Genomic DNA, 18,544 nt, shown 5'->3' with positions numbered 1-18,544 from the left:
AAAAGCACCTTTTATTCACAGAGTGGAAGAAACAATGCATTAACAATATACATATAAAAAAAGGTTTACTTTTTTAAAAACTTAATTTATTATCTAACAGACCATAACATACAAATGTGATAAAATTGGCAAAGATATTCTTATTATCATTTGAAAGCAGCTGCTGAATTATTGGCAAAGTTACTGCTGTATTAATAAGCCAAAGTTGAGTTACTGAAGCAAGTTAATATAGATTTCATATTAAAGCCATTAGATGCATATCTTTTCTCCGCATGATTGAACATAAAATTACTTCCTTTGTAATAAAAAAACATAACAAAATCACTCCAGAGTTCCTTCAGTTGGTTAAAAATATGCTGAAATCACATGAAAATGATCTTCTATACCTTCCAAATTCAACCCATAATGATGAATGGATAAAAACTGACATCAATACAAAAATATGTAATTTTAATATTGATGTTGTCAACACCAGGCTGGTCGGGCTGCATTCAGTTTTTTTGACCTGGGTAGAGGTGTGCTGCTGGAGTCAGAAGATGAAGCTGCTCTGGTGCTCACTATCCTGTGACCTGTTGAAGCTGGAAAAAAAAAAGATATGCTCTCAGATCACAGACATCTCATTGTAGTCACATTAGCAACATGACATAGCATTTACATTTTCATTTTTGAGACAATAACTTGCATATCTTTGAAAATATCAGCAGAAATATCAAAACATACACAAAACAAATTAAAATTAAAATTAAACACAAGCACAAGGATCTGGATCAGAATTTCTACAGAAACTGGTCACTGTCATTTAACATGCTAGGTTGTTACTACTGGTATATTATTTAAAATTTTCTTTTTAAAATAAGTAATGACAATAAAATATTACCAACATTAAGAAGGTATAAGGTGATACAAGTGGCAACAGTTTATCAACAGCTTCTATAATGTATGAATGTCCTGTTTGTATTTATTAAACCTTTGCGACCATCTGGAGACAGCAGCCTACATGTGTGATGTAATTCCAGCCTTACTTTAAGAGGAATGTAACACCACCACAGTGTTCCAACATTATTACCCAGATGATTGCAGATGTGAAACTTTGATATTGAAATCAAAGAGAGAAGTGTGAGCAGGTTCTTAATGCTCCCACCAACTTCCAAATAGGATAGTCTTTTGCAACAGTCCTCATCACCCTTCCTCAAGAGTCACATTGCTGCAGAATCAATTTCTAGATAAATGAGATAGCAACTGTTTGCCAATTTAAACAGCTGTGTATGACTGCGGCCCTATGTAGGTATTTAGATATCATGCATTTTAAGCTAGATAAATGATGGCAAACAAACATGGAAATGGTTCAACACAGTGGAAGTCAGGAGAGCTGGACACACCTACCTAAGGATGTCCTGCTGCTATCCTTCTCCTTTCTGGTGGTGGATCTATGAATGGGACATGATGAACGTCCCAGGTATTCCGCTTGGCGTTGGTAGTCTGCCAATTGTTCCGAACGGCTAAGGCCTTGCGTGGGCTTGACAGACTCCAGTCTCTTTAGAAAAGTCTGCAAAAAACACAGGGATTTTTACATCGTGTGTACCGATTAAAACCCACCACAGACAAAAACCATCTTGGTACACCACCTACAATTAGCTGAATTAGACAGAGATTAGACAGACAGACAGACATACATACATACATACATACATATACACACATACATACATACATACATACACACACACACACACACACATATATATATATATATATATATGTAAAATAATTTTATATAAAAAGACATAATAGGCCTCTGACTGCAGTTAGATGTTACCTGTGGTATATGCATTGTATGAATTACATGAAATATCTCAAAATTTAATTTATCTACTCTGCAAATTTCACTTCTTTGATGGAAAAACTCTTGAAAAATATAAAGATTGTTATTTTTGTGCAGTACAAATGTTGTGTGTTACGTGTGTAATGTGTGGGGTAGACACACTGATTTGCATAGCAGATTCAATTTCTCCTCTCCAAGAATAGAGAGGACGAAAACCACTACTGAGAAGATAGACTTAAGGGAGAGAACAGTTTGTTCAGACAGATTTTTTTCACAGCTACTTAAATGATTATGCTTTTCAATTAGTGATTATAAAACCTAAATTACATGAAATAACAGAACAGAAAACAATGGAGGGTTTCACTTAATAACACCCTATTGACTGCCAGCAACTTATCCAACCATCATTTCTTATTTCAACACTTAACATCACTGTTTATCTAAATAACAGCTCTTATGCCTAGGTAGTTAAGGAAGGTTAAATATGGTGCAAAGGGCTAAAGCTGCAGATCCTAAACTGTCTCTTAATGTCACTCTGGAATATTGCTGCAAGCCTGCCACCTGCTGCCATCTGTCCATGTTCATAAGTGTCTGTTTTCATGGGTGTGTTCTCACACTGACCCAAGTTATATCCAACTTATTAGTAACTATCACACCAGTACCATTATATAAATGTAAACCTTAGACCCATATCTACCTCACTCCTTTCATCAAAAGCAACTCCAATGATGCCAAATGGTAAATGTAACTGATAAAGACAAAAAAATCAGTTTGACATTTGACATTTTTAACTTAAATAGACATTTGTTGTTGAGGAGATCATATCAATCCTATACATGCTGGCATAGCAAACTGATAACTTTAACCCTTCAAAGCCAAACGCAAAAAAAAAAAAAAAAAATTGTAGAAAAGTAAAAAAAAAAATTTAATCTGACATCTTTATTTGGGCCTTTAACAAAATATGACCAAAATAGGAACAAAACAAAAAATTGAACAAAAATCATTTTTGTTATATTTACCATTTATTCTGTGCACATGTCGAAATTATTGTAGTGCATTATTGTATCCACCAGGGGGCAAAAGAAAAAGTATCAGATTGTGTACAACAGGGTTTTTGCCAAGTTTTTATCATAGACTTTTGCATAGAGGGATGCAAATGGTTAAAATAATGAGATAATTATTATAATAAAATAAACTGTATGAGGAAGAGATAACACTTCCCTCTAGGACGCGCCACATTGTGGCATCAACCTGTAGAACAGGGCTACTTAATTCAGTCGTACAAGGGCCGCAATCCAGCATTACGATCCTGGTAGGACCAAACTGAGCAGCCCTACTGTAGAAGGTCTGACCATTCTGTTTTCATTTTTAGATACAATCGACTTTTTATTCAAGAGAATGCAGGATAGGAGCAAAACAGAGAAAAAAAAACAGTGGAAATTCCAACCGCTTCTTCCAAACTATATAGGAAATGAAGTGTTATGTGCTTCACTGAGACATGGCTGAATGAACACATCCTGAACTCCAATGTGTATATTGCTTTATGGCTGTACATGCAGAACGCATCAAGAAAGTCAGAGGAAAGCTAAAGTGAGGTGGAACTGCAGTGCTTTTTTACTACAGTTGTTGCCATGCTGGACATGTCACTGTAAAGGAGAAAATCTGCACAAAGAACATCAAACCGTTAGCAGTGAGTTTTCATCCATATTATTTACCCAGAGTTTACCTGTGTTATTCTATTAGCGGTTAATAATATCACTGGTACCACTCCGGACACAGCCTGTGATGTCATCAGCTCTGTCGTTGCTAGGCTACAAACACTGTATCCTAACGAATTCATTGCAATCTCAAGAGACTTGAACATCTCTTTCTCTGCATCATTACCAACATTCAAACTGTTTGTCAGCTTCTCCACTAGAGAAAATAAGATGATGGACTTTTTTATGTAAATGTTAAAAATGAATAAAGCTCCTCTGCCCTGCCTCCTTTAGGAAGATCAGAACATAATCTGGTTCTTCTCACCATTACCTACAAGCCCATCGTTTAGCAGCAACCAGTTATCACGCAGACTATTAAAACCTTGCCAAATGATGCTGAAGATGCTCTGAGAGGGTGATGCTTTCCCAATAACAAACACTGGATCACCAGTGACCTGAAAAAGCTGCTAAACATAAAAAGAAGGCCTTTGGGGAGAGAGAAAGGGAGTTATTGAAAACAAAACAAAAACAACTGAAAACAAAAGTAAAGAAGTGCAAAGAGGACTAAAGGAAATCATTGGAAAGCAAGCTCCAGCAGAACAACGTGAGGGATGTGTGGTCAGGAATTAAAAAGATCACCGGCTTCAACTTAAAGGGAGATCAGACTGACGGAAGTCTAGACAGAGCTAATGACCTGAACATGTTCTTCAATTTCATCAGTTCATCTTCTGCCTCCTGCCCAATGGACCACACACCCTTCACGAGCCCACAGCTTTCCTTTTACACCTCCAATCTGTCAACCTGCAGCTTAGTCATGGACATTAACAGCCTCATCTCCCTCTGCATCTGAACATACTGAGACCTCCTCTGCCTCCACCTCTAGCCTGCCTGTCTCTTGCCATCAGATGATGAGGGAACTGGAGAGATCAGAGATAGAGACTGGAGTCACACTTAAGTCGCATTTCCAGTGACTTGAGACTTGACTTGGACTCGCAATCAAAACACTTGAGACTCGACTCAGACTCATGATTTGAGATTCATGTACAACCTTATTTTTTCATGATCTTCTCTCTGTCGATCTCCTGTCTGTTGTCATTTCCCCAGACGTAACACTGACGTAACATCACACTGGTGTAATGTAACACTGACATAATGTAACACTAGCGTAACGTAACACTGATGTAACATCACACTAGCGTAATGTAACACTGACATAATGTAACACTAGCGTAACGTAACACTGACGTAACATCACACTGGCGTAATGTAACACTGACATAATGTAACAGTAGCGTAATGTAACACTGATGTAACGTCACACAGATGTGCCCGCAGTACACATGCAATTAATCAATACAGCAAAGTTGAATGTCTAGGGTATAAAAGTCCAGGACACTGGATCCACCTTCATCCCACTTAAAACACACCTGGAGAGGTTAGTCACTGTAATATGAAAGCTAATGTTAGCATCTACATTAGCAACGAGCTTAGAGCAACAGCAACACAATCGTTCGCTTATTACTACATTTGCACAAAAATAATGTTAACGCCATCAGACTTGCTCTACTGAGTGTGTTGACAAGAAGAATATAAGATTTACTGAACAGTTTCCATTAACTGTAACTTAGCCATGATCACATTAAACTGGAATCAGACTCACTGTAAACAGCAAGGTTCAACTGGGCCTGTTTATTAGAAGAGTACAGCTGTTGCTGATATAGGAATGTAAGAAATAGTGGGCCTGTAAATATTGGATCTAAATTATTTAAAATACTGAGTTTTTGTATTAAATTTAAAAAATTAAAATTAATATTTTTTTGTACTCGTCTCGCAGTTTTTTCAAGCTCTATTGACAAATATGAAGATTTTTCAGATGCACTAGTGCAGGGATCACCAGCTGTGGACCTGTTCAGCCATAGACCTGCAGATGTTACATGTTTACCTGCTGCTATACACTTGAGTCAAATTATTAATGGATCATTAAGAGGCTCGTTCGGACCTTGACAACAAGCTGTCATGAGGATCATATGTGTTACAGCCATAAAATGTTTAAAAACCTGCAGGACAATTAGTGATCCTGCACTAAAATGAAGCATATCGGCACTCTCCATTTTCAGGAAAAAATGCTATGAACTGCAGCATTAGTATTTTAAACTTCTCTGTGGATGGATTTTGGTTCACATTAAAAACGCTTGGATTATGTTATGTTAAGAATATATTTACTAACCTAAATAAATTTCTATGTTCATTTAGAGCAGGGATTTCCAACTCCGGTCCTCGCGAGCTACTGTCCTGCAGGTTTTAGATTTTATCCTGCAAGACACCTGACTCAAATATTCTGCGCTAACTTGGTCATGTTAGAGACTGTCAAGAATAAATAAGAAAATACAAACCAATAATTTTCAGACCCAATGTAGCATCAATATGAATATAAATATTTTTCAAATTTAGTATTGGCTGTTTACACATAACTTACCAGATTCTCCTGCTCAATGCGTTGCTGTTCACGCTTCCTGTTAAGTGCACTGTGAGAGAGGCGAATCGGAGGTGTGTTACTAGCCACGTGGATTTTCTTCCTTGCTGTACTTCCTGGTCTGGATCCTGGAGAAAGGCGTGACAGCTCACACAGAAGTCGCTTATTCTCTCGATCTATGCGCCAGACCTCATCATTGGTAAATGAATAGTTCTTCCTATATCTCCTTCCAGGACAGTGGAAAACCAGTTCATGCCCAAGATGACTTTCTAAACTGAGGGAACCTGAATAAGAGAAAAGATATTTCTTATATTATCATTGACCTGGATAACAACTGTTTTTGTCTTTAATTTACTCTAGAAACAGGTGCTATAGAGTTTGTTTAATTAAACATATGAAAAATTAACTGCACAATAATAGTTACATTTCTCCGCATTGAGATATTCCTCAGCAATAAACCTGTGAATCCATCATTCATATTTTGCCTGGAAATTGTTTTAAAAAGTTTATGATGTAACATTAAACAATCAGTGCAAACTATTTCTGATGTATATTGTAAGGAAAGTCTGCCAATGTCCTAAAATATGTACACAGCAAAACAAAAGAAAAAAAAAAGAAAAAGAAAAGAGTATAATAGCAAAGACAACATATCAAACATAACTGACAGACATAAATGGGGCACAAGTTTACTCACGCTCATCCATGTCCTGATATGAATCCTCTTCCTGTTTCATGTTGTTGAGGCCACTGGAGAGCATACTCTCCTGCAGCTGCTCTTCATGGCTTTCCTCTTCCACCTCTGAGTTGTTCAAATCCAGTGATTGGAGACGGCTTGATTCAGGAGAGGAGAGGGGGCTCACGTCTGTTACTGTGTCATCTGACTCATCAGTGCTTGAATTGAGGACATCCCTAGATCCTGCTGAGCCCAATCTGGTCCTTCTTACTCCAGGATGCGAAGAAGACTTAGTGGATTTGAGTAGGGTGGGGGACCCTAAGTTACTCCTTCTACTACTGCAGGAGCTCTCCGAGTCGGCGTCTGCACTGGCCTCTGCTGAGGAGGGAGATTGATTGCGGATGTGTCGACTTTTCACCAGTTTTCTAGTGGATTGCTCATTTTTCCTTTTTTGATTGGCACTGAATGTTAATGCTTTTTCCTCCATCTCATTTGGAGTCTGGTTGTAGACATCATATCCCTCTTGTCCGTCAGCCAAGAGAGACAGAAATGTTCTACCAGGTCTTTTTGAATGCACATCAGAATCATTCTCACTATCACTTTCATCACTTATGACCTTATCTGATGTATAGGAAACAGGTGATACAGCAGATACTCTGCTCCTCTTGTTCTTCTCCACTTGCTTCAGGTGTTTGTCCGACCTTTCTGTTCTTGAGGATAGACCATCATCTGTACTTTCATAATTTTTTGCTGGTGACCTCTGATGTGCAGTTGGACTCTGCTTTTTAGCTTCCAAGCCTTTCTCTGTCTTCTCCCCTCCATCTCTGGTGCTATTATCACAATCACTGTCAAAAAATGAGTGATCTACTTCACCTTCTAATTCACTGGCGTTGAACATGGCAGTCTTCCCCAATAACATAGTCTGTAGAGTAAGATATAACAGCAAATTGGATCAAAGAACAGACATTTTTTCCTTGTATATTTAAAAACATGAGCAAAATTAAAGTGAACTTTGTTTGACCATGCCATTTGTAAAGTTTCCAGCTTTGGATGCTTTCAGAGATTGGTTTAATTGTTTTCCTACAAGCCATCACATAAACTGATTTGTGTAATTCAGGACATTTCCTGAATCGAAAGTAAATGTCAACAAACAACCCCTTCGCATGAACAGTCCTCTAACAGATTAAATTCAGATGTAAAATGTTTGTGTTTGTCAAAAGCTTACAAAATGAAAGGGACAAAATTATTCCTCATTAAACAGAAAATAGTCAACAAACAAAAAGAGATTAATTAAAACAATGCACATTTGTCATCTCACGTTAGAATATGTTTGCTTTTATCACTGTAAAGATGACAGAAAAGAAAAACACATCATTACTCAAATTACTGGCAGCATTATGATTATTTGCCACAACAACAAGACTGAGTGCTGCAAACAAATTTAGCTAGACTTTTGGACAGACCAGAGGGGTATTGCACGAAACCAGAATAAAGAAATCCAGGATAATTAAACAAGCCCAGCTTGACCTAGCTTGCGCGGCCTATCCTGGCTTAATTGGTTGCACGTTTGCTGAGCCAGGATGAGAAGGTGCGGCTAGGTTAAGCCAGGTGAAGATAGTTGGGATAAGTGCGTGTGCACGGCATACTGAAGCAGACCTCGCGATCGCTCACAGAATCGCCGATGGGGAAATGGATAAAAGTCGCGCGTCCTACGTCACGGCCGCTGAACAACAGCTCCTGACGGAGTTCTCTGACGAAGTTAAGGATATTATAAGGAAAAAAGGCAATACCAATGCCATAAGTAAAGAACGCGAGAGAGCCTGGCAGACAATAGCCGACCGGCTCAATGCGTAAGTAGTCAAAAACTGTACAATTAATAAACAGTGCTCCACTGGAACTGTCATAATTAGGCTACAATTAAAGGAGTTACTTTCCAAATCCACTAACTGTTGTATACTTTAAGAGTGACAAGCAGGTGCATGTTACTCAGGAAATGTAGAGTATGATTAGGTGCACACAATTATCCACAATGTGTCATTTAATCTATTTTCCTCATGTAACGTTTTTATCTATTTTATCTTTCTGTCCTTCATAAAGGACAAACCTGTCTGGCCATAAAAGGACCTGGCAGCAAGAAAAAATTAAATATAAGAACATTTTGCAGGCTGGTAAGTGACTCCAAAGTAGATAACCGTGAACAAATGAGGTGAATAGATGAGGTGTCTGCTGACATGTTCAATGTCTGTATGATTGTAGCAGTTAAAAAAAGGCGTATAAACTGGCACAGGGGGTGGCCCACCAAGCCAGGCTGTGACTCCAGCAGAGGAACTGGCACTCCATTTAAATAAAGGGAGGCCAGTGATGGAGGGGATCCAGGGAGGGACAGTAACTGACTCTGTCCCAGCCACAGGTACATCACGTACTGCAATTCTACTGCACATGGAACACAATCAAATATAATATAGTGTCTGACTTTGGATAACCTTGCAGTGTCTGGGAACACAATTACACTTTTGGAGCCACCAGAAGATGATCCGGTTAGTACAGTGTCTCGAAATCACAGGCTTGGTATGTTCTGTGAAATCTTAATCCGAGTCCTCTCGCTGCATGTATACGGCAGGGGGAAGGCACATCTGCAGCTGCAGAATGCACGTCTTCAGATGAGGAGACTGTGTCAGTGAAGTCCAGAACGCTTGAGGCATGTCAGTTTTATGGGATTGGCCTGCTTATTTATTCCATGAAGGATATGAAGTCAGTGATGTGGTGCTAATAGAAAATGTGTAGCAGGACCCGGATGCTGCACAGTCTCCTAAGCGGCCTGGTAACATTGTGAGTATTGGCTAAAGTACATCTACGTTATGCACAAATCCTGCTGTGCTAATTGACATTTCCTTTACAGACTTCACAAACTGTCAGAACGCTTCATTCAGGGCACCTGGAGAGAGAGATAGAACTGGCAGATGTTAAAAGCTGACTCAAAGAGCAATCTCCAAGGAATGGAGCTGGATCTTGAGATTAAACGCCGGTACTCAGAAAACTGCTGGAAATCCAGTAACCGAAAATCTGTATCTTTCAATGACATGGTCATCTCCAAAGGCCAGGGGATGTGACCTGTCCCTGAAGACTCGTTCACGTCTGAATGCTCTTCTGAGGATGCGGGCTTCCTCGTCCAGCACATCCTCCGAAAAAGGGCAAGCCATTATGAAGAGGGAACAGGTGAAGGGGAGTTGGACCTGAATATTCTACATTGCCCTCGTCACGGATTACTTTGAATACACCTTTGTAACCTCATCCGCTGTGTTTTGTAATCTCAATTAATGCAATAAAACACATATTTATAAAACCTCTGACAGCAATTTGACGAGCAGTCTTCATTAGCATAGCAATATAACACTTGGCCTGATGAAATCATGCACTTATGACCAAGTTGATATTGTGTGATGAAATCGTGATCCTGTATTTAAATAAAATTACTAATATATATATATATATATATATATATATATATATATGCACTCCACTAGCACTACACGACAGCACCTGGGTCTAACTGGACTCAAAAGCGGTCTGACTAACACTTAATTATGACGTCCCATCTTGTTTGAATTCATGCTTGTGTTGTTCTTACTCTCAAATGTAAGTCGCTTTGGATAAAAGCGTCTGCTAAATGACTGTAGAATAGAATAGAATAATAATACTACAACTCGAATCCATATAAAAAGGCTGTTGCGATTACGAACAGATTTCGATTAAATGTACAGTGACTGTATATGTAATATTTTAATACAAGATGATTAAAATGACGCGCCATACTTAGGAAGACCATGGACATGCTGTAAAACACATTAATTCCTCATAGAATTGACGTTGGACATGCAGGTGACTCGCTAGGATTAATCTTAGCCTTAGCAGTTAGCCTGGTCTGGAGCAGGCTAGCTGCAGCGGATAAATCACCACAGTAACTTGGCCGGGATGAGTTTGAGCTGCTTTCATGCAACTGACTTAGTGCTAAATTCAGCCAGGATAACCAACATATCCCGGCTTAATCCCTTATCTTGGTTTAGTGCAATACCCCTCAGCTATAATAACGATGTTGCCAATAAACACGTTTTTTATCGTATTTCAAGAATTTGTCAAATCAAAATATATATCAAAACACCAAATTAAACACTTAAAACTGCTAAACACTTTAATAGCTAATTCAGTCCAACTATTCCGTGTTAGCTAGGAAGCAATATAGCTACGACAGAAATCTTATCTGTCGAAAAGACAGTGTATCATGTTAAAAATCCACGTATGACTTTAGACATTATGCATTACGTGGACAGTGCAAGTAAATTAACTTTAAGTTACACTAAAACCAAAGAAGAGCCGTTAGCAAGATACAGAGACATACCTAGTTACCAATGTCCTTCGGCACTCTTGTAAACAGCGGTAGTAAGTACTCAACGTCACTTCCTAGCAACGGTTGCTACGCAGGAGACCTATGCGAAATCTTGTCGTTGACTGTTAGACCAGAGGCTTCTGTGTTAGACAAAGTAGAATTTCAAAATGATAGACAAAGAGAAATCTACCATAGAAAAATTACGGAATCCGACAGCGGCCAATCCTATAATTATTTTCTTTTATGCTGTTATCTCGAAATCGAGTTAATTATTCTATTCTATTCTATTCTATTCAGGCAATCGATGTAATGAAGTTCCCAATCAATGACAGATCTGTGACACAAAAAAAGAAAGAAAGAAAAGAATAAATCATAACTAATGATCAAAAACAGCTTGTATCAAATCTTTATGTAAACGGTTCGAAATATAGGCCTATATATATGGCTAAGACAGCAGCAGTCCAAATTCCATTACAGACAGTAATCACTAAAACAGCTAATCAAAACAAAAACAACATAAAACATACAGTATTAAACATATAAAATATAAATCTAGAACAACAATAAAATAGAGAATACAGAAAGCATAGTTAGCTGGACACGCAGTTACAGACACCTATTGAGTCAGCCTCCCAGCCCTTTCAGACATCTTTAAAAGCTCCAAGATTAGCTCCAGGATGCAGGGGCATATCATTTAAAAACCTTTTTGCCAAATTCAGTGCAAACTTTGGGGACTGTCAGTATAATAAAATCATTAGTGCACAGACAGTAGTTACTCGACCTAAATTAAATATAATCACAAAGGTAAGAGGGAAGCAAGCCAAGAATGGATTTATAGATAAAGTAATACCATTGTGAAAGTCTGCATATGGATTGGAAAGGCAACTGAACTCTGGCATAAAGGGTGCAGTGGTGAGTGAGAGCTTTCCAGCCTGTCACAAACCTTACACACTATCCAGATCACAAGGACTGAACAGAGGCAAGCATATACAGCAGGTCTCTCAAGAGAAGGAAAGTCGCAGCGTCCAGCTTTTTTGTCTGGCAAGATATATTTGTTATTTATATAATTTCTTTGTATTTTTAAATGATAAATATTATATTATTAAACAAACTGTCAGCCTTTCCTACAATCAGTTTTTACTTTCTGTCTTGAATTGCTCACACAATCAATCCCATTGCACAATTGAATTTTTGACTTTTTCTGACCCAGTGATAATATCTTCAACATATCACGGAACAGAGTGGATTTCATTTAATTTTTTTCAGGGATTTATTGTGCCAAGTAACTGCTCTCTCTAGTGCATCTCCATTAACAAGAAAGGGGATTATCTGGAGGCGCGTCCCCTGAAATTACAATTAGTCACGGTTTTACTTTTAATGACATAGTTAGACTCAGAGGTGACACACACTCATGAAATGCCGATGCCCTAGGACAATAGCACTTGTGGAGTTCTACCATATAAACCCGTGTCTGGTCACTGTCCTAGAATGTATGTGGGGACTGAAAGGGGGTGGGGGGTTATCAGACCAATACTCAGACAATCAACCAATGGAAATAAGGCTTCAGTCTTGACGCTGCAAAATGACCTGTTAATATAAATGTTTTTCTTTTATTTAAAAGAATAAAATTCACTTTTTTCTTTGTCTGTTAGAGAGAAAGGCCTCTGAATGGCAAAGAGTAAGCGTGGGAGCAGAGATGCCTGGAATGGTCTTCCTTTAAATACAAGATTTCCACAAAGAAATGTGGATTATTGTAATTTATTGCAATGTAATCATTGGAAATTCTTAAAATCATGTTTATCTAGTCATATTTATGCTTCAATTAGGGAGACAGAAAGAAGCCAGAGTTTATGTTTGTGTAAAGAGGGGTGGGGGTGTGATGTGTGTGAAAGAGAGTATGATCAGGTGTGTGTTCTGGAATTTATGTTTTATACTTGTGTGTATAGATTATATATATATACACACACTATACTATTTTATGTAAAGCACTTTGCGCTGGATTTGCATGAAAAGTACTTTATAAATAAAGTTTTGATTTGATTTGATCATGCATCTACAGGAAGGGTCAAAACAAGCACCATCCACATATGTCACACTCTCCAAACCAACAGGACTCTTGGTGTTTGCTGCCAACATCCCAGATCCAGACACCAGAGGACATCTGTGTCCATGCCCTCATAGCTGTTTAGGCTGTGCAGAGGAGACCTTTGTGATAAGAGGCAGGAGACTTTAATGATGTTCCTCATGAGTGTAAACCCTTTCAGGTTTGGTATCAAAGACAGAAATATCTCAAAACGTAAAAAAAAAAAAAAAACTGAAGATATAAAAAAAATTGGTATAGTTTAATTATTTGTTGAACCCTTGTCTTGTCCAAATAAATGCAAGGCATACCTCTACTGGATTTCATATTAATGAGCCACAAAAAAAAACTAACCTCTACTTTGAGTCAGCTGTGTTTACTGGTATAGGTTCACTTGTCTTTGAAATAAAAAAAAATAATAAGAACTCTGCAATGAATTGATAATGCTCTTCAAATTAAAACAAGTATAATCAGGCAACATATTGTATTTTACCATTCTTTGCTATATCAACCCATTCCAAGTACAGAATGCACAGTATATAATCAATTTTCGTTTTACCACAAAATATTGCATCAATTTCTGATTGTGTGATTTGTTGCTAGGCAAGTATTTATGAGGGGCCTGAACAAAATTACTTACAAAAATCATCTAACAGGTTAAAGTTATACACCATAGATTTCCAAGGGTTGTACAAACGCTAAATAAGGTCTACATGGAAGTCCGGTAGAGTTCAGATGATCCTCAGCCTTTGAGGCAAACAGAGATTATAATATGCAGTTTGATCCCAAAAATCAGGTCCTTTCCAGCCACACCAGCCCTGAAAAAGATAACATCCACTCTAAGGTTACTATTGCATTTATAAACTTGCACACAGGGAAGTTAGCTGGTGTGGCATGTTCTTGGTAGTTACCTTGTCTGTGATAACTTGTAGGTCTTCTGCTCCTGTGTAATGTGGATCTAAAATGAGATAGCGAATCTGCCCAGTGGTCTCGCTCCATGCCACACCCAGGATAGTATGAGCCAAAACTCCTCCACCTGCAGCATAAAGCAAAAGAAACTAGCTTTTATTATGTTTTATTAATCAATAATAACATGTTAAAATACTACAGAGTGACACTGTGAATGGAAGTTCTCATGTGAAAAAGAAAATACTCTCTTTAAATTCTAGGGTTTTACATATTAGGAGATGACTTAAAAACTAAGTGAGACTCCAACTTCAAATGAACAACCATGTATGGCAAATTATACTGTCATTATTTATTTGCCATATGTATAGCATGCCATACGAAGTGATGACCCAATGAGTCAACAGCTAGAAGGATCACCTTTAGCAGAATAATAAATATTTTCTGTAGAACATTATCCGCTCTCACATCAAAGTAAATCCACTCTTCTTTACAATATATAGTCAGTTCATGAGGTTTGTGGACAGCAATTTAGGCACAGGTTTCTTCAGGTCCCAGTACAGCATTATAATCGGATTACAATGTGGACTTTGACTCTAATGTCTTGCTACAACTTGATTTTTTGTTTTTCAGCCATTCTGTTGTAGATTCAGTGATTTTGTCTTTTTTTTTTGTTCTATGACCCAATTTCAGCCAACCTTAAGCTGTCAGAAATGCTGATGCCCTGTCATGATGGTATACAGTGGAGCTCTTGGTAAGATATTAATCACTGCAAGGTGTCCAGGTCCTTACAGTGTCCTTGGCTGCAAACCAAGCTCAAATCCTCGACCCTCAATCACTGTGCTAGACAGTTGGTATGAGGTGTTTTACTGATGTGTTGTGTTTGGTTTTTATCAAACATTGCATTGTCCAATATGGTCAAACATCTCCATTTTGGTCATCCAAATATTTTGCAAACCTAAGCCATGCTGCTGTGCTTTTTTCAGAAAGAGAAGGATCTCTGGCAGCTTTTCCAACAAGACATATAATTTTTAACATAACTGAGGCCTGAGATGCAGCTTGTTTTTGTGGCATTTTTTTTTTTTTTAGTAAAGTCTGCTACTTAGACCATGCCCTTAGAGCTGTTTTGGCTGTGCAGAGGAGATCGTAATAAAACTGTTTACAGTGATATTCAGCTCACCAATCATTACAGGTGTTCCTTCAGTAAGGAAGTGGTTTGCCAGTTCTCTGCCTTTAGATGCCAACTCAGATCCTTGACTAAAAAACATCAACATATTTGCTGTGAGTTAAATCCAAATCATCCATTTAAATATTCATTAGATTTAGTCATTAGGAAAGTCATCCTACCTCACAAACATGATCTTGGAAGTGATCCCAAGCAGATGGCTCAGAACAGCCTGAACCTCGATGGATCCGATCCACTGACGTGATCCCACAAAGGATGCCTGCTTGTCACCAACATCCACTAAAGCCTGGAAAACAATTATCCAAACAGAGGCAGACATATTGGACATCACTCGTGTGAGAATTTGAAGAAAATTGCATATGTGGGCATATTTAGTATCTAAATGGGATCTGACTCATTTACAGAGCTTCTACCTGTTGGATCTCCTTGTGACTGGGCACAGGCAGCTCTACATAACCTTGCTGCTGGAACCAGGAACAGATAGTCTGCAGGGAGCGATAAGCACAGCCCCAGCCATTGTCATCTACATGGTCCTGCATGTAGTGGTGGTAGCTGTAGGTTCCTTGGACCAAGTACAACTTGAAAAGATAATGGGGGTCAAAAGATTCACTACAAAAATCAGGATTACACTTCCCTGCAATGTGCATTTTTTTTTTGAGGAGGAGGAAATGTGATGTACCTTCCCATTATCCAAGGTAGGATGTGTGAGAAACATATGAGGGTTTCTGAGATAACCGTCTTTATAGGGCTCATTAGGAAAGTGGTAAACATTGGCTCTTCTGAAGTAAGGTCTGTCATCTGGGAGTTCAAACTGATGATGCAACTCCTGCTCAAACAAAAAAGAAAGCAGCAAACAAACAAATTTCAACATAGGGACATGATATTTAGAAAGAAAAAAGAAGACAAACTGAAGGTCTTACTCTGCGTTGTGTCTCTAATTCTCTATCAGGAACTCCTGCTGGAAAAACCACTGTCACCAGCCCTTTTGGCTCTGGAAGATTAAAGTGGAGCGGCTCAGGTATAAACAGAGTTGTTCCCCTCATGTACTGCAGGGTCACCTTCTCCATCTCACACAGCTGGTGAGTTAGCGCCTCCACCAGTTTTTCACAAGTGCTGCAACAGAAAAAAATCATCATTGAAGAGAGTCAAGTCAAACTTCATCAGTTTTACAAAGTCTGATGAGTAGTAATAAATCAAATACATTTAAGACTAGACATACTCTTTGATTGTGTCATTGCAGCTCGGACGCACAACACAGTCCATAGGAAGAGTTGCAGACAGAAAATGGGATTTCTGGACCGTTTTGCTAGCGATCGGTGCAGAGAGAGGGCCTGGCTTCGTCACGTCCATCATCAGGCAAAGCTTTATGACATTCTTAATGACAAGTGTGAACATATAATCAAGCAAGCATAAGCCCACACAGACACCTTAAAGACACCCAGATAAAATAGTTTTTGTTGTAGCTAAAATAAATCAATTTATTTTCTCACACAAAAAATAGTACTTTGCATGTTTGCATACATGTTTGCACGTACATACAGTATAATCGCTGGATTTTTTATGTATATAATCTGGTGACAGTTGACTAAACATATAAACTTTTTAGACTGTATCTCTGAGAACGCTTAACATAGAAAAATGGCATCTTGAACTCTGGGAAACAAATATTATATGCCAAACTGCAGTGTAGGCCACGATAAACAGCATCAAACAGGCACTGCAAACATTTAAGCCTCCCAAACTAGCTCACACAAAGAATTCTTATTCTGTATATAACTTACAGTAAAAGAGGGCTAAGTCTGAAGTGGGCTTTGCTTGACTTCATACACCTTAGTTGCCTAATGGTTAAGCCACTAAGCCCCTAAACCAGAGACTGAGATTTTAAGTTCCATCTTGGGTAATTAGCAAAGTTGTGCTATAATTGATGCACAGCTGAAGTTGTAGCAATAGCATTCTTAGCTATAGAAACACTAACTAATAAGCTGTGGGTATTGAACAGTAAGCTTTTTCTCCTATCCATTATTTTCTTTTTCCTCCTTAATTTAATTTCATACAATCATAATCTGCAGCCATCATTTAAAACAAAGGACATACATACCACTGACAAACCTTTTTTACTTTTCTTTTTTGTTGACCACTTTCCACCACTCTCTTGTTCATCTAGTCTGAAATGATTAAAAACCTTGATTATATTTTAACTTAAATACAGATTAAATGTCAACATGATTTAAACTGGATCTTCAAAAAAGAAATAACAAAGAATTTAAACAGCAAATTAAAACTAAACATGCTTCTCCAGTGCAGTGAAATATATAATACAGTAAATCCAAATATGAAAGAAGGGAAATTCAAAACAGAACTTACTGTATCCACTGATGTACATCTTCACATAGTGTACTTGGGGGTATTTCTCCATAAATACCTTTGTTTGGCCAAATAATGACAGGACTGTCACACACTGCAAGAACACAGGACTCCGATTTCACCTGCAAGCGAAGGGTCTCAAACGTCCTTGAGATTACCTTCTGCATAAGTAGTGCTGTAATTTATTAGAAATAAATTAATACAGTAAGTGTAGGAAAGGCAATTTTAGAGTACTCGTAATTGGAGAATATCTAAAGCCCTGACCATTACTGTCTGGTACTGAAGCGTGTCCCGTTATGATCACTTTGCTTTTGTTGTTGTAAATAGCATGTGTAATACCGGCATTCCCAGTGATAAGCGACAACAAATTCATATAAAGAACGAGGCAGTGACAACAAATAACTCCATTGGCCTGTTGTTGGTACCCATTATCTCATCCAACTTTAGTAACCACTTTTGAAATGGTATTGTGGGGAAACCGTCAAAACGTACCATCTGTGGTGTCCAGGTGACATCTCAGTTCCAGCAGCCCCTTAAGTCGAAATACGGTCACACTGTCGGAGTCAACAACTACCTAGAATAAAATAAGACAACCCAGTATCTAGTTAGCAGCTGATAGTACGTATGCTATCATATTTAAGGTGTTATTGACTGAAACACACGAATGACAAGAATTGTTAATAGCTGCTGGCAATGCAAACAGAAAGCTAAATAAGGCAGAGCAGAAGGGGGCAATAATATTCCCTTTAGCTTATTTATCTGTAAACGTACCATGATAAAGACAATTTAGTAATATAAAACAACTTAAAGATCGACTTTTCTTCGTAGACAGGAAGCTAGCATATAAACTGTAATTCAACGTGTCTCTCGATGCTGTTTCCTGTTGGTTCATCTTGGTTCCGCCCACTGGTGTTGCGTTCAGGGTAATACGGAACTATTGGAAAAACCTTCGATTAACA

At 38.2% G+C, this 18,544-nt stretch overlaps 2 protein-coding genes across 5 annotated transcripts; both read right to left on the bottom strand.

Annotated features, from left to right (window-relative positions):
- Nucleotides 1–267: 267 nt before the first annotated feature.
- Nucleotides 268–11,213, bottom strand: cfap97 (cilia and flagella associated protein 97). 2 transcript variants are annotated; one of them, XM_041982717.1, is made up of 5 exons: nucleotides 11,062–11,213; nucleotides 6,687–7,587; nucleotides 5,996–6,276; nucleotides 1,380–1,546; nucleotides 268–578 (listed from the first exon to the last, which is right to left on the bottom strand). In XM_041982717.1, exons 2-5 carry the CDS (start codon nucleotides 7,582–7,584, stop codon nucleotides 530–532), a joined length of 1,395 nt encoding a protein of 464 aa, XP_041838651.1. In that variant the 5' UTR covers nucleotides 7,585–7,587; nucleotides 11,062–11,213; the 3' UTR covers nucleotides 268–529. The 2 variants fall into 2 exon arrangements, with proteins under 2 accessions (XP_041838651.1, XP_041838650.1); XM_041982716.1 differs by having other exon boundaries at nucleotides 1,384–1,546; nucleotides 11,062–11,207.
- A 2,159-nt stretch (nucleotides 11,214–13,372) lies between these two features.
- Nucleotides 13,373–18,501, bottom strand: ufsp2 (ufm1-specific peptidase 2). 3 transcript variants are annotated; one of them, XM_041982718.1, is made up of 12 exons: nucleotides 18,357–18,501; nucleotides 18,078–18,159; nucleotides 17,586–17,760; nucleotides 17,320–17,386; nucleotides 16,441–16,595; nucleotides 16,142–16,334; nucleotides 15,901–16,047; nucleotides 15,635–15,799; nucleotides 15,383–15,507; nucleotides 15,216–15,292; nucleotides 14,041–14,165; nucleotides 13,373–13,947 (listed from the first exon to the last, which is right to left on the bottom strand). In XM_041982718.1, exons 1-12 carry the CDS (start codon nucleotides 18,357–18,359, stop codon nucleotides 13,861–13,863), a joined length of 1,401 nt encoding a protein of 466 aa, XP_041838652.1. In that variant the 5' UTR covers nucleotides 18,360–18,501; the 3' UTR covers nucleotides 13,373–13,860. The 3 variants fall into 3 exon arrangements, with proteins under 3 accessions (XP_041838652.1, XP_041838654.1, XP_041838653.1); XM_041982720.1 differs by lacking the exons at nucleotides 18,078–18,159; nucleotides 18,357–18,501 and having other exon boundaries at nucleotides 17,331–17,386; nucleotides 17,586–17,725; XM_041982719.1 differs by lacking the exons at nucleotides 18,078–18,159; nucleotides 18,357–18,501 and having other exon boundaries at nucleotides 17,331–17,690.
- Nucleotides 18,502–18,544: the final 43 nt, after the last annotated feature.

The sequence above is a fragment of the Melanotaenia boesemani genome, chromosome 4 (genome assembly GCF_017639745.1).
Source record: "Melanotaenia boesemani isolate fMelBoe1 chromosome 4, fMelBoe1.pri, whole genome shotgun sequence".
NCBI lineage: Eukaryota > Metazoa > Chordata > Actinopteri > Atheriniformes > Melanotaeniidae > Melanotaenia > Melanotaenia boesemani.
This window is presented reverse-complemented; position numbering and strand designations above follow the sequence as displayed.